We start from the raw sequence: 23,537 nt of genomic DNA on the forward strand, positions 1-23,537 counted from the left end.
ATTTTGGGTCATAAGTCTTGGAACACACTTTTCATGGACTTCGTGGATCCCAAGATCCATTGCAATAATAGAATAGGCACTTCTACGATGATACCCACATCCAAAGTAGTTTAATCAACCGTGAGGTGCTGATCTATAAGCTGCCGACTTGAAGTAGTTTGTATAATGAAATTGTTTCACAATAGAAAGGATTTATTAATTATTGTTTTGCTCTATCTGTTCCAGTCCTTCCTATGGTTGTGATATGTGTAAATCACTTGAGATATAAGACACCACCAGTTAGAGTTGTTTTCTTTAAAATTTATGATATTCACTAAACAGGAAAATCATAATGCCTGTGATGAACACAATAAAGATGTCACTATAAGACTGAGTTTAACCTGTATTTCTAATAAATTCTATCTAATAAATATAATTCAATAAAAATGATGTTTTATGCAGCTATTTTAATAAATAAACAATTTTAATGGCTACCATTTAAAAATTTTCAAACTCTTTTTTTTATTTACTTATTTTTAATCCCTACTTATTATATAAATTTTTATTGAAAATACACAAAATGGTGGGTAGAGAGAAAATGAAGAGAGATTGGGAATTTGTCCACATGAGAACATTATTAATTATTTTGATATCCTAATCAACTACTTAAATTTTTCCAACACATCCCAGGACATCCTAAAAGCTTTCTGAACATGCATGTACTGTTTGTAGAGCATATATTTAATCTCCCTGCCTTCTGGATTCTATAAAACTTCAGCAAAAACACAGGTTTATATTTGTTTGTAATTTTGAATTTATGATGCATTTGTTTGCAGTTAAGTGACCTTTTATTACACCTCATTAATTTATATGTAAAACTTAAGATTTTAAAGCTAGAAAAATTAAGTTTCTAAGGTTAATTCTAATGTAAAAGTATTTAAAAGAGAGGTTCTAAATGAAAAATGAAAGTCTACTCTCTTTATGTTTGCAACTGATATAAATAAAGATGCTATTTTTCTATTGATTGTCCTTGAGCTAACTGAAAGTGATTAGCACAGAATGTCTCAATATTTTAAAATTGTAGACGTAATATTAAACAGTTCATAATAGTAAAATGATTACTTATAAGATAGTTATCTATATTTATTTTTATTGCTGGTGATACATGATTATTTTGAGATAGACAATATGTATAAAAGTCTACTTGTTTATGTCAGCTCCAAATACAAACGAGATGGATTTTGTAAACATTTGTTAATATTAATAAACAGATGAAATATGTATGAATAATTATCAATTTTAAATAATCTTAGGTGTTAGAGATGGCTAAACAACAATCATCTTTAGTAATTGGTTTAGCTACAGATTTACGGCAAGTAGTTCCACAAGAGCCGATATGGCGACAAACTATAGAACGTTATGCTGATCGTCATGAAGCACTCATATTATCAGCTGTTAGTTCTGGTTATCCACAAAGAGGAACAATATGGACATATCCAGGCTCACTACTCTTTGCTACATCCTTATTAACCACTCTTGGTCAGTTCAGTTCAACTTATTTTGATTTTTAACTTTCAGTTAAATTTGTATTAATTTATTTATTATTGTATTAACAATTATTATTATAATAAAACAGAAGTATTTTTTAGCTTGAGACAAAGATACTTTAGTCGACCTAAAAACAAACAAACCTAAAAACAAAATCCTATAATAAACAAACTGCCATGAGAACAACAAAAGTTGTTATGATACTGATAAGTGTTTATCTATTAGCCCTTTATTAATAAAATTTTACCTGACAAATACTAATATCAGTTCAAAAAATTATAAAATTTATTGTTGAAGCCTTTGTTGTACAATAACAGCTTGTTTGCAATAAGGTACCTCTTACATTTAACACAGTATGGTACTGATTTCTTTCTATTTTGATAGTTTTCTGTTTTAAACAAAAAATTAATAAATTACATTGTAATACTAATACACTGTATGTTTTAACACAGTTATGTAAAAATTATATTGATATAAATAGAAATAAAGATGAAATAGAGAAATAAAGATATGAATATTATAAAAAAAATTATCTTTCTAACAAAAGAAAGAATCTCCTTGTAGAGCAAAATAATAATTATTTTAATACTCCACTGTTGGCTGAACATCTTGTAGGTCAGTTGGAACTCTTTCACTTGCCACTCAATTTTGGGGATGACCAAGAGTCTTTCTTAGGGATTCCCAAACCTATTCTCATTTAACACTTTAATATCTGGAGAAAAATAAATTTAAATTAATCAGTCAAAGTTGTTGATGAGAATATACTATTTTCAAACAAAATACTGTAATATCTCTTGGAACTTTGAGGATGAGTATTCATTATTCATTCTTTTCCCGTATCCTAAATCTTCAGGCTTCTGTGGGTTTGGCTGCTGAACACATTTTTGATATACAGTGATAATATCAGGGATCTTTCTTGTACCCCTCAACCCCCATTGCAATGTCCCAATATGCAACACTGTATGCATCTATAATAGAACATCCCACACAAAAACCAAATTGTCACTCACTCAGCCCTCAGCTTTTGAACTTTTTGAAGCTTTTATACTTAAAAGCTTCAAAAAGTTCTAAATGAAGATCCTCGGTTCTACCATTCTTCTTCATTAGTACAACTCTAGCTTATTTCCACCTAAATGGTATCCATTCATTTGTCAGCACATTGAGCAAAGTAGAAAAGTTTTCCACTGCGACCCTTAACAGTTCTATTGGTATAGTGTTCAAACCTGGGCTCTTTCCTAGGTTCATATTTGCACAAGCCTCACACAATTTGTGCAAGTTGAAGAGAGGAATTGAATCTGCCCCTAGTTATTCTTTTTAGTGCACACTCCTCTCAGAAACAACCCTAACATTTCAGTAGGTAGTCTTTCATTACAACTGGGAGAGCATGCCCAAAGTTTTTTGTTATAATTTTAAATCCATTTCCGCCCTACCAACTAAACCTAAGCCCCCTCACCAACTCCCCCCAATCCCGGGGACTGACCGGCATTAAAGCATTACCACGGCTCCGGTGGGAAGCTTTGGACTTCGGGGATTCAGAGTCCCCGTACGTCATCCACGCAAGCGCAGACCAGCAACAGCTCAGAGCTGTTGCTTTCCTTTACCCCTTCGTCCTCCGGGTCGTGCTCTTCTGCCTCTCTCAGAGGACTTTTCCCAGAAAATATCATTCTGCTGGCGGCACTATAGAAATCCTACCAAATACTCAGCTCAGTCAGCCAGCATTCCAGTTCTCTCTCCTATTTTCCAGTGTCAAGCTGGCTAGTTCAGATGAGACCCTAAAAGCATTCTATCTGCTACAAACAAAGAACACATATTCCAGAGTATTTTCCGCTCCACAATATATACGGTCAAGTGCGGATCTTCTTTTGAACCTGTTTAGGTATGCCCAAAACTTCTCGTGGCCCAAGAGGTACTGCGTGAGGAAGTATGACACTCCCCACACCCCCTCCGGACCCAGGGTTCAAGACGGGGAATCAGACGCCTGGTCTATGCTCCTTTAGTTGATGTTTTCCAGTATGCCTGCCATTCTTCTAGCATTATTTGGTTTGCCTGTTTCTTGGGAACCCCATCGTGAATCCTGCAAATCAAATTAATTCTGGCGCTGATCAGTGGCAGACTGATTATTACTCTGACCGCTGCCTCAGATGCTGTTCGGTATGCCATAGCTAACGCGATCGCCGCGTTAATTTTTCGAACTGATCTCCAGGCTGGGGTTGCATATAACAATACAGATGTTGCTACTGATAAAATAAGCTTCCTTACACCAGCTCTTGGTCCAGACTTTCTCGGTATCAGTTTCCTTAGAGAAATCATGGTCCTCTCAGCTTTTGCAACAGCCTCCGTGGCATGGGTAGTAAATTTCTTGGATCTGCCCAAGTATAACCCTAATTACTTAACTACCTTGTCCTCTTTATTATTTTTCCGTCTAGTACAACAGCTATATCTCTCAATTTTTGTCGGCCAACCATCGGCAATAATGCCGTCTTATTGGGAGCCAGCTCCATCCTCCTTTCTCTGAGCCAGCCACTTACTCTCCTTATAGCTTCATTGGCCAACTCTTCAACTCGGTCTTCGTACTTGCAGCCACCAACAGGGCCAAATCATCGGCATACGCGACCATCTCGGAGCACCCCGGTAACTACATGGGTAGAAGGCCGTTGTACGCCGCATTCCAAAGTATTGGCCCGAGTAACGATCCCTGTGGGACACCACCGAAGATATTAAAGTCTTCCCGTCCTTCCTCGGTATCCACCAGTAGAATTCGTTCGTGCAGATACCTGCTGATGACGGCCAAGTATCTGCTCACACATTTTGCTGGCAGCGCATCCAACACCATACACCACGCAACGCTATTAAATGTATTCCCAGGAAAATTAACATAGGAATTTGTCTGTTCCTCCTTGTTCCAGCGGCCTTGTTCGCAGCTCATCGCATCACGTAGTTAATAGCATCAACAGTAGAGCGCCCCTGGATGAAGCCGTACTGATTGTCTGAGAAACCACCGGATAGCTCTATCTCCTCCAGTATCCGTCTAGCAATCATCCGTTTGTAGTCCTGTTGAATTAATAAGACATTAGGTATATAATTCTTATTCTCCTGCATCTGGTTTCCGGGTTTAGGGACTAGGACTAACCTTGCAACTTTCCAGTTGTAGGGAAAGTCTCTCCTTCCAAGAGCCACATTCAGCACCTCCAACAGGGTCCAGGGATGCCACTCTGCCAATCTTCTTTTTACTGACCCCAGCAACCCATCTGCACCTGGTTTTTCTTTTCATCGATCTTTTTCGTCTCCAACTGTAACTCCCCTAGAGAGAATCTGTTTACCTCAACACTGAGAATCTCAGTCCACTCCTTTTCCACAACACAGAAAATGGATAATATCACCCTCTTGTCTGCTCCCTAGACAAGCAGGGGAGCTGTCTACCCAACTTCTTAGTTGCTATCTGGAAGCCTCTTCCTCAGGGGTCAAAGTCCAAGTCAGAACAAGTTGTTTGTTAACATTGGTCAAGCACTCCTTGATTACGCCATTGTTGAAAAAATGTTTTGAAAAACCATTATAACAGAAGATATGATTTGGGTTTATGGCTACTATATGGAAACGAAGACACAATCATCGCAGAATGTGGGAAAAGGATTGCCCCAAGCAAAAACAAAATCCTGCTAGAGTCAATCAAACATGAAGGTGATGTTATAGAAAACGTTTGGAATTTAATCATGTTAGATTATCACATTTATTCAAAAAAAGGTAATATTGTTGATATTAGTAAATTACATGCAATTTTAGTAGATAATATTGGGATGCTCTGACCGGCTACAAAATATTTACCTAAGCCGCTTACTGGATTGCATAAAAAGTGATTCTTGCTCTGTAATTACATTAACCTGTTATTATAATTGATTTTATTAGTATAGTCCAGATAATGAGGCCCAGTCATCGCATTGTAAGTTTTCAAAATCTTTTAAACCATTAAAAAGGAATCCAGATGAAAAAGATTAAGTTTTCAAAATCTTCTGAACCATTAAAAGGAATTCAGATGAATAAGAGGAGAATCAAAGTAAAGCTACAGTTCTATTTTTACAACCGTAGAGTTGTAAATCATGAACATACTCCAAATCAAACGGTCAATAATATTATTAAGTAATTCTTGTTTCTGTATTGTAATTTATATAAAATTCCTGATTTGGAAATCACATGACTAGAAACTCAATGACAACATCTCTTCCTCATTTATTCATCATACTTAGTCTTTTTAATGTACACTTCCGCAGATTATAATCACCTTAATCTCAAAAAATGGCTCTCTGGGATTGTAGGTCATGCACCAGACTGAAAATTCTGTTTAAAAATGTACAATTTGAGACCAGAAAGGACATTATGGAAAATATTATTATAATTCTTAGAATAGAATTCAAAAACTTCTTAGAGATTTCAAAACAAAGCTTTCAGAAATGTTTTTAACAATGGTAAAGGCACTAGACAAAAAGCACAGCCATTTGAATTATGCTACGAGGAAATAAAAATGGAACTGAATGTACAATATGGTCGCGTGTTCGCGATTTGACCTGGATATTATTGAGAAAAAACAGACTTAAATATTTCTTATACATGCAGTTTATTACTCTTAAATAATTTGATGTACAAAAGAGTAATTCAAATTAAACACAAAATTAATTTAATAATAAAATAATAAGTATAAATACCAAAATACAACTCCGATCTACTAAAATCTTTATAATAACTAAAAGAAACTAATATTGATACGAATCACTTTATGCAAGAAGTATTCACTTTTACTATTTACAAAAGAAGAACTACCATACACTTTATAAATGAGAAGAATAATATCACTCTCACTCCTGTTCACAAATAACTCACCGAATAGCTTCTTGTTTTCAACCAATATCTAAAATGGAATAGTCGTGACTCTTGTGGTACTTGTGGTACTCTTCACTCGTTTGTTGCCAAACACTTTCTCCGAATGCTCCCGCACACTGTGACCGCTTTTATTGCACACGTAACTAAAAAACTTGAAAACTGTTACTCTGCTGATCCCCGGCAGTATTTTCTTCTCCTGACCTTCCTTTTTCCTGTTTAGCCTCTGGGAATCACGGTCAGGTATTACTTCAGAGGATGAATAAGGGTGATATGAATGAGTGTAAGTGAAGTGTAGTCTTGTACAGTCTCAGGTCGACGATTTCTGAGATGTGTGGTTAATTGAAACCTTGGAATGCAATTAAATCCGTCCTTAAAAGTACAAAATATTAAATTAGACAAAAATTGGAAAATTAGACCCGTCATATAAAATAAACCTTAAAAAAAACACGCCCGATAGAATCATCCAGCAGCAAGGGACACTGTCCAGGTTCTGCGATCCGTAGGGAGAATCTATAAACTCCCGCCAACTTTGCATTCCATTCCATTCCATAATTGAAACCCAACCACCAAAGAACATCGGTACCCACGATCTAGTGTTTAAATCCGTATAAAAGTAATTGCCTTTACTAGGACTTGAACGCTGGAACCCTCGACTTCGAAATAGTTGATTTGCGAAGACTTCTCCTAACCTACAGTACTAGCACCCGACCCGTCCTTTTAATTGTTTAAGTGTAATACAGTACGACCCCGCTATTAGGCTGTTCAAAAAACCGCGTACGGTTATAACGCGGGTAAGAGCATGTCCCCCGAGAAAGGATAATTGTCGTTATGTATAAAAATTTTTGAAATTTTTAATACTGTAAATATACACAAACGTATGTTTTTCAACTTCTTATTAATACTGTTTTTAGAAATAAATTGTACAGAATAATTACATAAACGCTAATACATTTAGCTCCGTCAAACAACGGTATATGTATTGCACTGTATAAACAAGTTGACAGAAACATAAGATAATGATATCAAAAAGTTACGTTGATTAATTTCCTCTTTTTCCCTACCAGCACTTCCTTTTTAAATTACGTTAACATTCCGCGTTATACATTTAATTAGAACCCACCAGGTTGGTCTAGTGGTTAACGCGTCTTCCCAAATCAGCTGATTTGGAAGTCGAGAGTTACAGCGTCAAGTCCTAGTAAAGCCAGTTATTTGAATACACGGATTTGAATACTAGATCGTGGATACCGGTGTTCTTTGGTGGTTGGGTTTCAATTAACCACACATCTCAGGAATGGTCGAACTGAGAATGTACAAGACTACACTTCATTTATACTCATACATATCATCCTCTTTCATCCTCTGAAGAATTATCTAAACGGTAGTTACCAGAGGCTAAACAGGAAAAAAGAAGATTTAATTAGAAATTGCAACACTAACTAGATAAGGAGTACAGTACTGTACAATTCTGCATTTAAATCGATTTTATTTTATTAAAAATGTTTAACGAATGTATGAAATATATCCGGTAGATAACATGCGTCTACTTAATTACAGTAGTAACCGTTACATATTCAACACAGTCGTAGTTGAAATACCATACGTACGGTATCTTTGATTCATTTTAATCTGTAACTAATATTCTTTCGTTGTCTGTAAAGTTATTATCAGTTTTTTTTTTTACATTAATTTTAATAAGCAGTATAAGTGGAAAGTGCCGTGTACAGTAGGTTTTTGAAGTTTGGTTTGTGTCCTGTTTGTTTTATTGACAATTTAAAATTTCCTTATATAATATCTTCTTATACAGTAATTCTAAAATGTCTTCTAAACGAAAAACTTACTCAAACTTAAAGACTTACTTAATATCATTGAAAAAGCTAAAGCGGGTCAGTCTAAAGCTAGCTTGTTACAGGAAGTCAATGTGCCAGAAGGAATTATTCGTGGTGGACGAAAGAGGAAAATAAACTCCGTTCTTTCATTGATGCTGTTGATGAAAGTGTAGGACTTGATAGAAAAAAAGTTCGTATTTGTGATATATGCTTTTCATGAATGTTTGTATCTCTGGTTTTTACACAAGCGTAGCGAAGGTGTACGTTTGTTGGGTCCAGTTATACAAGCTGAAGCCCTAAAATTTCATTCACAAATCAACAAACGATTTTTATCGTTTCTCAGTTCACCTTCGAAATAACGCGGGCATAACCAATGACCCCGATAGGCCGCGTTACAGCGGGGTTGTACTGTAATTTCAATTGTCCGCACCTTCCTCTCTTTTCTATATGTCCTTTTCTAGAAAGAACCTCTTTGTCAATTCTTCTTTCTTCATTTTCTCTTTCTTTCTTCTTTTTGGAAGCTTCTCCACCCGTTATAATTTCTTGTTAAATGTCGAAGTAGATTATTTTTTAAAACAAATTTTGTGCATATATAAATCTAGTTAATTAATATGATATTGCCAAATAAAATATTTTACTATCAGTAAAATAAATTGATTCTTTTTGATGAATTTTTTAAACAGGATTTGGTGCTCCCGTTCCAAGAACGGTAATTGGACGAATGTGTGCAATAATCTTTGCTGGCCTAGGTATTCCTATGCATCTTTTACTGGTTCTTAATATTGGACTACTCCTTGTTGTTAAACTTACCAGACTGGCCAACATCTGTCATCGAAAACTGAAATTTCTTAAATTCAAGATACATAAAGGTTGCTTTTATATTTCTCATTAAATATTATGTTACCTTAAGACTTAAATAATTTTGTAATCAAAGTTATGATGTGTTAAGAATTTTGAATTAATTATGTTACTCTTAGATATTTTTATGGTATACCAATTTATTATTTCATCAATTATCTAAGTCATAATATTTTATGTTTGCAGAAGAGTAATAATAAGTATCAGCCATTACAATTGATATGTTTTATCTGGTTTAGTGCTAAAAAAGTACACATAATAGTCCTATCATAACTAGTGTGAATATGTTCCTTCTGGAATAAGTACAAATTAACAGTGAAATTGCACTAGTCCACAACTCAACTAACAATTCCAAACAAAAAGACCGTACGAAGCTTTTGGTATAAATGCAACTGCACAAATCCACAACGCAACAAACAAGTCCATAATGCAACTAGCAAAAAAACTCTATGAGGCTTCTGTGACAAGTGTAACTGACAAGTTCGGAGCAGCTAACAAGGAACAAAGTTTAAACTTGTCCTACAATCGCAGTGCAACTAACAAAGATACAAAAACTATACAATCAAATTAAAACTAGATTTCCGGATAACCAAGATCTGGTTGATCGAGAGTGTACCTGATGAATGTAACACATACCCTTCAACCTAATAATACCTTGCCCGTTTGAAACGTGAAAATCGGACAAATGGTTGCAGATATAATATAAAGGTACCCCATTGCACACCCAAAATAGCGTCCTCAGGGTACCTTCAAGGTTACCAACTGGTGGGTGGTAAGATCAGAAGGGGTGAGCCATATTGGGAGGGATTGAACATTTTTTCAAAGACTATGACTCGCCTTTTTCGAGATATTTGCGACTTTTAATCCGAAATTTGGATCCGGTTATCGGTTTAGAGGATTTTTTGCCTTTATATCACTATTGCAGACGGATTCGTGAACACAATCCATTGTAATACGTATCTGCTTATACGTATCTGTAAACTACTTATCTGTATATTTCACGTGGCTAGGGTGTTTAGTTGTTGTTGTAGGAACTGAATACTCTAATGTAAATTTCACTTGCTTATAAAACTAACAGGGTGTGTTGTTTAGCTGCCGTCGGTTGTTGTACTAGAAACTATATAATTCACATATATTTTTACATTCAACATTTCATGTAGACGATATTATATTTAATTACCTACCATAACAATCAATTCAGTAAACAATCATATTTTCAGTGTCGGCAGTAGAAGAGTAGTCTCTAGTGTTCAGAAACGGACCTCTTAGATTTTAATAACACGCAACCTCAAGTAATGGTGATTGAACATCGGCAACTGTATTGTTTCTGTCACATAGATATTATAGCTTTTAAGATTCTTAAAACAATATCAATACATTATTGAATTAGTGTCTGTGGTTTGATATTGTAGCGGTATGAAAATTACGGATTTCAAACGTGTTCGAATTTTAGATTCAAACTTAGCGAAACATTATTAGCGTTATGCGATGCTTCAGCGTACAGCTAGCTCTCTAGCCGATGTCTCGCAAATATCTAATGCTGAAATATATAAGTATAAGAAGTGCATTGATGATAAACAAGACATATCACCTTTATCAGTAAAGTAACGAAAGATATCAAAAATTTGTTGGTGGATTCAATTAAAAATATAGAGTCCACGAAGTTCAGCCTTCTTCTTGATTGTACATGTATTGCAAAGAAAACGAATTTTATATGGGAATAGGGGAGATGCAGACGTCGGTAGCGGTCATACTGTGGTGAATTAGAGAGTAATCTAGATGAATAACTAGAAAAAGCATTCTACATCATTTATGAAAAGTTGGATCGTAAAAACCTGCACTGCCTAGCGTAGAGGCCTTACTCTTCCGAAATAATATTAACTGTAAAAGAATACGGCAGTCTTGATGAGATAAAAAACGGTGCGGGCTTCACTGGGGACAATGCAAAATCGAAAACCAAACGTCCAAGACTTTTTTTCCCTACATACTACTCTGTGTTGGAATAACAGTGAAGTATAACACAATACAGAGAGCGTCCTTTCAACTGCAACGGACCTTCCCACCTACCCGCAGTACTCCGGCATGGCAGGTCAACCCGCCGGTGGATCTTTTTTTATTTTTCCCTGCCTCTAACTACCAGTTCAGAGTCCAGTCCCGGCAGGGCCGTTCCCAAACTCTGGCTGATAATGGGTACCACCCCGAGGAGTATGCGAGGAGTATCCCCGAGGAGACTATTCTTAGTGCGATACGTCTCTGCACTTCCTTCAGCATTCTTCTGTTTCTATCGCAGTTGAGTGATTTCCTCCAGGCAGTGATTCCGTACAGCAAGATGGAGTTGATAACGTGCCCGTAAAACTTCCGTTTAGAAGCCCTTGGTCCGCACACGTTACTCAACAACCTGCTTAGCGAATTAACAATTTCCCCCGATCGTTGCACTGTTTCCTTTACATGTGTTGTAAACGTCCTTTGTTGAACCACCCACATTTCTAGATATTTGGCTGCATCAACTTGAGAAGTCGGAACTCTGTCTTGCATGATTGAGATGGGTGGCAGAGGACGTCGTCCAACCACAGCATTAAACGCGTTGGTTTTTCCCTACGCAGTCGTAGACCTTTATTCACTAGCCAATGGCTAGTGGATAAAGGTCAGTATATATAGATCAATATATAATATATATCTGGCCAATGGCTGTATTTACAGCAGTTGCAACCTCTTTTCCTGTGCGAGCCGTTACCACGAACGCCAGGTCGTCGGCAAAAGCAACCGGTGTGATTCCCAATGGGTATCTTAGTCGAAGTACGTCGTCAAAACCAGGTTCTGTAGCGTGGGACCCAGGACCGATCCTTGAGGTTCTCCACGCGTCACCGGAAACCTTAACTTGGAGGTAGTGGTCTTATAGACCATTTGTCGTTCTTCTAAGTACCGTTGTATTATCCGGCGTACTCCATCGTCGATCTGCCTTTCCTGAAGGATCTTGAAAACAGCATCCCAGTGCAGCGAGTTGAATGCATTTGCTACGTCTAGTAGGATAACTGGTATCCTCCTGGCTTCTCAAGAATCCGCCAGTTCTATCAATTTCTTTTTGAGTTTGGCATCAACCATCTTCTCTAACAGATTGCACAATGAGTTGAACAGATATATCGATGCTAAGTTGGAGAAGTCTGTCCCCCCGGCTTTTTGAGTAGGACCAAATAGGACTCTTTCCACTCGCGTGGAATATAATTCCTGAATACCATACTATTCAGTGTGTTTCTCTAGTATCTCCACCGGAACCTTTTCAACAGTTATTTTTATGACCTCCGTTGGTATCCCATCCGGTCCCGGACTGGTTCGCGGCCGCAACTGTTTCCCCGCTGTCAACAGATACTCTATGGTGAACGGCCCTGGATCAGAAACTACGAATTCTTCCTTTTCCAGATCCGCATCTGCCGGGAAGAGGTTCCCTACAGCCTCTAAGGCCTATTCAGTCGTTAGTGCTGAATAGATCTGCGAGTGCCTGGAGTCGTCATGATGTCCACTTTCGGGGAGCCGTCTGTTAGACGCAGGCGGACACCCGGGAAAAAGTGATGGTCCTCTAACCTGAGTCAGAGCTGCGCGCAAGAGTTAGAACCGCGAGTAGAAGATACAAGCGTCGCCCCCTAACGGGAATTATCGTTGACGACGTGCGCGCTGAGGGTCTGCGGATCGACCGGCGCACCCGTAATGAGTACGTTCATGCTATTAAGGAAGCAAAACTCAAATTTTGACAAGACTGTATGCGCGAGTTACAACGGAGCTCCTGGCAGCTCGCTATGTCATGTTACCGGCCTAAGCCATTGCACATGCTGTCCAGTGTTCGATGCGGATTTGGTGGTCGGAACCATACGTTAATATCTGTGGCGACTTACAAGGCGTTCCTGGATACTCTGTTTCCAGATGCTCCGGAAGGTGAAACAGAAATCGATGTCAGGGCGGGTGAGACACCATTCCCTGGCGTACGGGCTGTGGATCCCGTAGATATAGACCGAGTAGTTTCTCGAATAGCACTGAGAAAGGCACCGGGGATTGACCGGCTTGATCCGGATATATTTTATCATCTGCTGCCTGTCATAAGAGAGCAGCTTGGCAGGCTGTTCTCGAGGTGCCTTAGCTGGAATTGCTTCCGACTTGTTGGAAGGTGGCTTTGGTGAGGATGCTCTTAAAATTAGGAAAGGATCCGAGTGAGGCCAGTAGTTATCGACCCATCAGCCTCTTTCCGGTAATGGCAAATTGCTTGAAAGGCTGGTTGTGAAACGGCTCTGGGAAAACATCGATATGATCCGTTTTCTAAATCGAGGCCAATACGGCTTCATGAAAGGGTTGTCACCGAGGACTTTATCTTAAATGCTCTTGCCGAGGTGGAAAGCGCAGACTGTAAATATGTTTTGGCAAATTTTATAGATATAGAGGCAGTATTTCCTTCCTTGTTTTGGAGTTCTGTTCTCTGTGAGTTGGGACGCCGCAATGTTCCCCTAGCCCTGCAAACCGTGGTACGTGACTATTTGCCTAATCGTATGGCTCTGTTTAAGAATGCGCACCTAGTTGTGGAAAAATCCGTCACCAGGAGAAGCCCGCAGGTTCCGTTCTCGGTCCCTTGATGTGGAATTGGTATTCGACGGATTTCTGGGATTGACATTCCCAGAAGAGGTCACGGCCCAGGCTTTCGCCGATGACTGGATGACTGTCTTCTGTTAGTTCGTGGTAATCGCGACCAAAACTAGAAGAATGGGCGCAGGCGGCTTTGTCAACCGCAGAGGGCTGGATATAGATACAAAATTTAAAGATTTCTGTGCCCAAGACGAAGTATATGCTTATCAAGTATGCAGACAAATTATCGTACAGTCGTAACCCCGATATTAAGTACAAAGGCTGTGCAATCAGTCGAGTTAGAGTTCATAAGTACCTAGGTGTTTTGTTTATTAAGAAGATGCTGTTTAGCAATCACATTAGGCAAGTAGCGGCGGACGCCGTCTCTGTGATGCACAAGCTTAGGAGGATTGCTCGGAAGGATTATGGACTGTCGGGCCATCATTTATACATGGTGTACCGAGGTGTCTTCGAAAGTATGATCTCTTATGCTGGGTCCGTTTGGGTGCATAGATTGGAAAGAAATCAAACACTTATTCAAAATTTAAGGAGTGCATAGTGCAGACGCTTAATCGATGCACTAGTGTGTTTAAAACAACCTCCTACGAGGCTACCAACGTATTGGGAAAGGCTCACCCAATCAATTTAGCGGTGAAAGTTCGGGTGGCCATGTGGAAATTGCAAAGAGGTAGGGAGGGAGATATTTGCGATGCGGTTTCGAGCCCGGGCTTGTACCAGAGCGGTACGGTGATCGCAATTCACCGGTTCTAAATTTCGAACAGTTTCCCATCTCCCACCTGCGGAGAAGGCTTTACAGCCTCGCGATGGAAGCATGGCAGCAAGAATGGCATGCCACGACTAAGGGTAGGTCTTTGTATAGATTTATACAGGACTTGGGGGATGGTGCGCCGCCTCTTGTTCATTTTTAAGGGCAACGGGAGCACAAGTGGTCTCCAACCACGCGAATTTGAACCAATATTTGTTTCGGTTCCGCCTGGCAGCTGATGAACTGTGCATCTGCGGGGAGGTCCAGTCGAACGAACCCATGGTGTTCGACTACCAGTTCTTGTGGGAGGGGGGGCAGAACTCAGGCCATCCTGGAACTTAGAGGTCTAAGGGAAAATTGGCCACTCATAAGCGGCGAGTCAATGTGGCGTGAGTCCATTATCGAACCGTGTGAGAGTTCAAATACCGCTGAGTAATTAACTCAGCTTCAAATAATGGGCAAGCAGGAGTAGGTTTCGTGATGAACAAGAAGATAGGGAGGAGAGTGGAGTATTTCAAGACGCATAGCGATAGAGTCATTGTAATAAGGATAAAATCAAAAACTAAACCGACAACGATTATTAACGTCTATATGCCTACAAGCGCCTATGATGATGATGAGGTAGAATGTGTATATGAAGAGATTGATGAAGCAATTAAACACGTAAAAGGAGATGAAAATTTAATAATAGTTGGAGATTGGAATGCAAGCATTGGAAAAGGCAAGGAAGGAAATATAGTGGGTGAATACGGGCTGGGCAAAAGGAATGAAAGAGGGGACCGACTTATAGAGTTTTGCACGAAGTATAATTTAGTAATTGCCAACACCCAATTTAAAAATCATAATAGAAGAATAATAAGGTGTCAGATGAATCGGTGGAATTTAGAGAAGCTTGAGGAAGAGGAGGTAAAGAAGATTTTTGAGGAGGACATCGCAAGAGGTCTGAGTAAAAAAGATAAAGTAGAAAATGTAAAAGAAGAATGGGAGAATGTTAAAAAGGAAATTCTTAAATCAGCAGAAGCAAACTTAGGCGGAATAAAGAGAACTGGTAGAAAACCTTGGGTTTCAGATGATATATTGCAGCTGATGGATGAACGTAGAAAATATAAGAATGCTAGTGATGAAGAAAGTAAAAGGAACTATCGGCAATTAAGAAATGCTATAAACAGGAAGTGCAAACTGGCGAAAGAAGAATGGATTAAAGATAAGTGTTCAGAAGTGGAAAGAGAAATGAACATTGGTAAAATAGACGGAGCATACAGGAAAGTTAAGGAAAATTTTGGGGTACATAAATTAAAATCTAATAATATGTTAAACAAAGATGGTACACCAATATATAATACGAAAGGTAAAGTCGATAGATGGATGGAATATATTGAAGAGTTATACGGAGGAAATGAATTAGAAAATGGTGTTATAGAGGAAGAAAAAGAAGTCGAAGAGGATGAAAGGGGAGAAACAATACTAAGATGTGAGTTTAAGAGAGCATTAAAAGATTTGGCATTAAAAGAATGGCAGGAAGACTCCTGGAATAAATGAAATACCTGTAAAATTATTGCGCAGTGCAGGTGAGGAAGCGATTGATAGATTATACAAACTGGTGTGTAACATTTATGAAAAAGGGGAATTTCCGTCAGACTTCAAAAAAAGTGTTATAGTAATGATACCAAAGAAAGCAGGGGCAGATAAATGTGAAGAATACAGAACAATTAGTTTAACTAGTCATGCATCAAAAATCTTAACTAGAATTCTATACAGAAGAATTGAGAGGAGAGTGGAGGAAGTGTTAGGAGAAGACCAATTTGGTTTCAGGAAAAGTATAGGGACAAGGGAAGCAATTTTAGGCCTCAGATTAATAGTACAAGGAAGATTAAAGAAAAACAAACCAACATACTTGGTGTTTATAGACCTAGAAAAGGCATTCGATAACGTAGAGTGGAATAAAATGTTCAGCATTTAAAAAAAATTAGGGTTCAAATACAGAGATAGAAGAACAATTGCTAACATGTACAGGAACCAAACAGCAACAGTAACAATTGAAGAACATAAGAAAGAAGCCGTAATAAGAAAGGGAGTCCGACAAGGATGTTCCCTATCTCCGTTAGAACAATTTAGATTCGGAGTAACAGTACAAGGTGAAGAGATAAAGATGCTACGATTTTCTGATGATATAGTAATTCTAGCCGAGAGTAAAAAGGATTTAGAAGAAACAATGAACGGCATAGATGAAGTCCTACGCAAGAACTATCGCATGAAAATAAACAAGAACAAAAAAGTAATGAAATGTAGTAGAAATAACAAAGATGGACCACTGAATGTGAAAATAGGAGGAGAAAAGATTATGGAGGTAGAAGAATTTTGTTATTTGGGAAGTAGAATTACTGAAGATGGACGAAGCAGGAGCGATGTAAAATGCCGAATAGCACAAGCTAAACGAGCCTTCAGTAAGAAATATAATTTGTTTACATCAAAAATTAATTTAAATATCAGGAAAAGATTTTTGAAAGTATATGTTTGAAGTGTCGCTTTATATGGAAGTGAAACTTGGACGTGAGTGGTGGGACACGAAAGCGAGTGGTATAAGGCAACACGCTTATTCCGCTCACGCAGTTAGGTAAACTCAGGAGTTAATTAGGATATTGGTCGCTAACTGTTTTGAGGCACAGTAGCCGTTTGTGGTGCAGAAATTCGGTCTTAACCTTTAGAGCTACCGAATGGGATCGTGGTGGGAGAAATGCCAGGCAAACCAATGCATGGCGGGTGCGTATGCAGGTCACAATTACTACTGCTTCCTCATACCTTTCCTGTATGACAGAAGTCAATTCCTCCGGTGATAGCGGGATGGCTAACCTAGCTTGAATATTCTTCCCCGTTTATATTCTCCGTTTGCAAAAAAAATTCTCTGTTTCGACATTATTTTTTTTTTGAGTTAACTGGCACAGTTAATATGCCTAATTAACTTTTAATGGTATATCGAAAATCACCTTGATTAACAACGCCACGTGGTCTTTAATTTAAAACTAAAAACACTTATAACTTAGTCATTTTTCAACCGATTATCACTATTTATGGCTCGTTACACTCGCAAAGTTTAGCACTAGCACGTTATCGTAAAATTAGATCACTATAACCACCAAAAACCATTTTTTTGGATACCCAGTCAGGAGCTCACTAAAACACGACCTAGTAGGTAAGAACTACCGGCTCTCTAAGCGTCCAAGACTCTTTCTTTCTTTTTCCTGTTTAGCCTCCGGTAACTACCGTTTAGATAATACTTCAGAGGATGATATGTATGAGTGTAAATGAAGTGTAGTCTTGTACATTCTCAGTTCGACCATTCCTGATATGTGTGGTAATTAAAACCCAACCACCAAAGAACATCGGTATCCACGATCTTGTATTCAAATCCGTGTAAAAATAGCTGGCTTTACTAGGAATTGAACGCTGGAACTCTCGACTTCCAAATCAGCTGATTTGGGAAGACGCGTTCACCACTAGACCAACCCGGTGGAAACGTCCAAGACTGGAAATATGCAAATCAACGCGGTTTTTCTTTAGTTGAGAACGCATTCCACGGTAATGTAGTAACATACTATTATACGAAGGGTGATATAATTAAGGATATGTACTTGTTAAAACAAACTATCATAAACCATTAGTCGAGCTGTTGGAAAACGAGAAGACTATGCTCACGAAAGATATCAGAAATTAGCAGATGGTGAGGACGAATACGAAAGGAAAGATACAAATTTAAAATGGAGCAGATAACTACACATTCTGACCCCGTAGGGAAGACTTGTGACGAGCCTGATCGCCACACCACACCCTCTGTTACTAGCCCTGATAAAACTTTACCGCAGATCTTCTTTTAGACCCTCTAAACCTAATAACACATCACAGTCATCAGTTTGGCCTCTGTCAGAATGCCATTTATGCGAATGCCTCGACAGACATTTCCTTTAGTGTATTATACAACTTATTATCGCCTTCGTTTGGTTTCTTCTAACCACGACCACCTACCATAACTTAAAACCGTCAACTATCAAATTATCCAATTCGCGGAAGTGCGATCCTCGCGCCTTCCTCTAACACTGAAAGTTTCATACAAAACCTATTTTATTTATATATCCAACTTCAGTTAGACTATGCACTCAGTCCATTACTTGATTGAGTATTAAACACCAAAAATGTTAACCTCATACCAACAAAACTGTTGATCGCAACAACAATTTTTTCCTACAATTCAATCTACTCAAAGTCTTCTTGATTTACTAAAAAATCAAGAAACAAATTCACAATCTAATAAGCCTCTAATGAAAACATATAATATGTCTCTTTGCTCTGGTCCGTTTTCGGGAGCGAGGTCAAACACCCACACCGCAGCTTCATCTATTCTTATTCCCACACATTCATTCTCATTCTAACCGCGAATATCTCAACTAACCAGGGCTCGATCCCAAAACACAATCATAATGAACTAGATAAGTGCAAACTGGATAAAGCGTTCGAAAAAATTGTTAAAGAAAAGACAGATTTTTAGACTAAAGGAAGCGGGTGGAAATTACTATCTATTGATGGTCTGTTTGTACATGTGAATAAATACTTTTTATTGTGTACCCAAACTTTTACACAACTACTAGAAGTCATTAAAAATAAGCATGCTGTAATCAGCGATTAAAAAATATAAATGATAATTATCGCTGTAATGGGTTATCTTGTCTAAACTTGTTAAAAGTTCACATCCAGAAAGGTTGAGCAAGTATTAAGACTTTTTACTTGATAAATATGACTTAACAATGTTAAATTGTCCAGTTGATGTAGATGACAATGAGAAATTTGAAAAAAGCCAATGACGATTATGTGAATATATACTGTTCTGAAAAAAGAAACAGGTCAAATAACTGAAAACCTGCAACATTGAAAAACTGAACCAGTTTTTTGCTTATGTACATAAAAAATGAAAACATTACTTACCGCTTTTGCGTATTCAATTTTTCGCGACTTGTTAGATCGTAGTTAACGAATCATAAACGCAAAATCATTGCATGCATGCATGCAATGAAATGCGTGAAACATGCATCATGCATGTTTCACGTCCTACCATAAAGATCATGAGAGCAAGAGCAAACTGAATAATCATTTACACTGCTTTATAAACAACTAACCAGCACATACTAACATGCCAAAACCTGATAAAGATGAAAAAACAGTGTTAAAGTTAAAAAAAATCAAGTAATATTCTTATTCTCGTCTATCTTAACGTCTCTGGGTAACGCAAACGTAAACTTGTTAATAGCCTCTTCAACGATGGACACGCTGTTGTTGCCTATCATCTTGTATTGCAACCCCAACTGCCATTGGCTATCACTAATGTCGATTTGGAAGAAGACAATTACACCAGGTAGCAGGATCGTTATTGTTTCTATACCTAAGTTCTTATTCTCTCGCATATAGTACATATCATGTTCAATATATCCACAGCAAATGTGGTCGGATAAACTTCGGTAGTATAAGGTAATTGATTACTGTCATTGATATTAAGGTTGCAGTATATAAAAGTTGCAACTTACCACATGGTGAATCGCACGTTTCAATATTAAGAATGCAATAGCATTTGCATAATTTGAAATCCACCAACCTTACTGTTTCAAATCAGAAAGAAACATGAAAATATGTTTAGAAGTTATTAAGTATGATGAATACTCATGACAAATCATTGTTGAATGAGATTGATAGGGCTTCTTCTCAGTCTCCAGAGTGGCTTTACAAAATATATGTGTTTTTTGTGTTTGTAGGATAGTTGGACTACACATAAACATTACACAGTTAAAGACTGGTCAAAAAGAAATCAGTTTACCCAGGAAAGGAAAATGTTGTCAGTCAGTATTCCCCTTGTCGGAGCAGATCGCATTATTTTATCATCCTACACATTAAACTAGGTCTGATGAAGAATTTTGTAAAAGCATTAGATAAAGATGGATATGGATTTAAATATTTAGCTGAAGTTTTTTCACAATTAAGTGAAGCCAAATTAAAAGAGGAAATATTCATTGGGCCACAAATAAAAAAATTAATTCGTGAAAATATATTTGACTGCAAATTGAATCCTAAAGAACTAGCAGCATGGAAGTCAAAGATGTCGTTACTGATTTTCTTGGAAACAAAAATGGCTGAAAACCATGGTCAGCTTATAAATGAACTGTTAGTGAACTACAAAAATTTAGGCTGCAGAATGTAATTGAAAATTCATTTTTTGCATTCTCATTTGAACTGTTTTCCTTTAAACTTGGGTGACATCAGCGACAAACAAGGAGAAAGGTTCCACCAAGATATACTGTAGATGGAACAATGTTATCAAGGCAGATGGGATGAATCTATGATGAGTGACTGCTGCTGGATGATAAACAGAGAAGACTTCACTGAACACAAAGGGAGAATAAGTAAAAAGAAATTAAAATAAACATAAATGTCTGTAAAATAAAAATATGAATTTTAATTCTAATTATTATTATTATTATTTTTGTATTCTATTATTTAAGAAGTTTCTCAATATTTTAAAGGGACATTATTAAAACTCTGAGGGTGATGAAGAAAAACTGATTTCATTTTAAGATTTAGCATAAAAAATACATTCTAATTCACCTACTTTTATCTCAGTTCCAAATTTTTTTTTTTGACCTGAGTAAATTATATTCTTTCTCTATGAATTTGGTAATATAATTTGCAGTTTTAACTTATTTATTTTTGTAAAATTCTGTGTTTCAGTGAAGACTCGAGGAGAACCTGATCATGTTTCAGAATGGCCAGAAGAATTATTTGTCTCTGATAGACTGACTCCACCTCCATGGCTTAAATATTTCCCTTTTGTTGCAATCCCAACATACTACCTCACAGGTTTTCTTTTGTTTGGTGTTGCTCGAGGTAAACAGTTTCCAGAAGTGTTTCTCTTTCCACTTGATTTTACTGCTGCAGGTGGTGTAGCTTCTACATACGGGCCACTGAGAATTGCATATGCAATGTATCTAGAAGGTGCTGTAATATTAGCTTCAACAAATGTTGCTCTTTTAAGAGTTTCTGCTACTCGTGGATTCACTACAGCAGCAATTAAATTAGGTCTTATGACAAATTCATTACGTTAACTCTTATTTTATATCAATACTGAATCATCAGCCGTATTCTATCAAGAATTACATTAAATAATTTAATAAATAAAAAGCAAAAATGTGATATTTCTACACAGCAATTTCTAAAAATTGAATGCAATTTTTACTGTTCAATGTTCTATAATGTTCACTCAGAAATTTATCTGATAAAAATATTTTTTCTAATAAAAATATCCTGTACTAACAATTATGTAAACTATTATGAGGATCATTAAGAGATTAAAAAATTTAATTTTTCCTTTTGAGAAAAAGCAGTGTAAACAATTTTTATGACAGAAAGTTATACTCGTATTATTCATTGTTTCTTGTACAACAAAATCTTGGCATTATTTTAATTGTTATGTATGTAAAGCAGCTGAGATACAAGAAGCACCAATAATAATTGCTTTCTCCAATTGTTGTGATGTTCATTTAGACAGTCATTTCCTGTCGTGAAAGGATTTTTTTTTAAGGGATGAATATTATGTCTGTATGATGGGCATAGCATGCTGATGTATACACTATACTTGGCCCTTCAAAGAAATCACCAGGAAACTACTTTATTCATAGTTTCCTTGTTTATTGGTAAATTGATGCATGTTATTCTTAAATAAAAACTTTTTAGAGTTATTAATTAATTATATGATAATAACATTGTTTGATTATAGTTAGTTATTATCTAATTAGTTAAATCTGTACAAACTGATTGATATAAACAAAAACAAAAAAATTAATTTGAATGGTGATTCTTTCAAAATCATTACATATCTGTGAAAAAAATAACCATTTTAATAGTTATGACTATATTTTTATTAAGCAGTAAATAAGTTTTTTTAAAAAACACGAAAGACTTATACAAGTGTATTTTACTCTTAACCATTATTTGTATTTTGTCCCACGTCTAAAATAATTATGTGATATGACATCAGACACCACTCTCATGAAAACAACAACTATTCCCAAGAATACAAGATAAGCTGTATTAATTAAGGAAAATGAGAAATGAAGAAGTGGTTTTCTGCAGTGCCTTTTTCAGTGAGCTATGTATAAGCATAACAAAACTACTAAAATGAAAATTATCTTCAGTCTAAGTGACACTTTCATTCTATTCACTACACCTACTGGCTGACAATTAAATGATAAGCTGCTTTAATTTTATTTACAAATAATATTTCTGCATTATTTTAATAATAATTCTATTATTTTCACTCTGTATCATAATTCTACTACAATATTTTGAAATCAAAACAAGTTTTAACTGAAAAATAAGAAAAATTAAAATTTTCAATAGTGTAAATTTAAATAATCTTATATAATAAAATAAACCAGTTTAATTATACAATTTATGGCCATACTGTAGCATACACATTTACTGTATGAATGTAAAAAATAAATGGAAAGTAGTCCAGATATTGTTTTGATTTTTTTATTCATGAGGAAACAAATTTTTTCAAAACTATACTCACCACTGTAAAAATCTTTTTAAATAAATTTTATTTTTTTAAATATAGATTTAATTTGTACTTTTTCATGAAAATATCCTTAAATAATCAATAATTCATATAAGTATTATAATATTCATACTACTATAAATATAATAGAAAAATTCAGTTTTACATGCAAAATAAATATTTTGAAAAATAAATTGTTATTAAGACTGGAAAAATAAAGGGCTAATAAATAAAAATCGTCTAAAATCCTTAATAATTATTATAATAACAGACAAATACAAGGATTGGGGATAAAATTTCTTTGTAGTCTCCCAGTAGATAGCTTTAGGATCATATAACTTTATTTTCCATATATTCTTTCAAAACTGGCAATGCTTGCATCCTTTTGAAAGATAACATATCGCTGAGTATTTCTTAGAAAGATTATGATTATATTAGTTTTTTTTTTGTCTTCAGTCATTTGACTGGTTTGATGCAGCTCTCCAAGATT

The 23,537-nt window shown here is 36.5% G+C and overlaps 1 protein-coding gene across 3 annotated transcripts in view; it reads left to right on the top strand.

Moving 5' to 3' along the window:
• The window catches only part of LOC142319299 (uncharacterized), a 50,952-nt gene extending 27,905 nt beyond the window's left edge, over positions 1–23,047 (top strand). For 2 of the 3 annotated variants that reach the window (XM_075356412.1, XM_075356411.1), the window contains exons 3-5: positions 1,293–1,518; positions 8,909–9,094; positions 21,220–23,047. In XM_075356412.1, the coding sequence (XP_075212527.1) occupies positions 1,293–1,518; positions 8,909–9,094; positions 21,220–21,593 (786 nt within the window). In that variant the 3' untranslated portion in view covers positions 21,594–23,047. The remainder of the gene's footprint in view (positions 1–1,292; positions 1,519–8,908; positions 9,095–21,219) is intronic. The other variant, XM_075356413.1, reaches the window with a different exon arrangement.
• Positions 23,048–23,537: the final 490 nt, after the last annotated feature.

The sequence above is a fragment of the Lycorma delicatula genome, chromosome 2, assembly GCF_047948215.1.
Source record: "Lycorma delicatula isolate Av1 chromosome 2, ASM4794821v1, whole genome shotgun sequence".
NCBI classification, from domain to species: domain Eukaryota; kingdom Metazoa; phylum Arthropoda; class Insecta; order Hemiptera; family Fulgoridae; genus Lycorma; species Lycorma delicatula.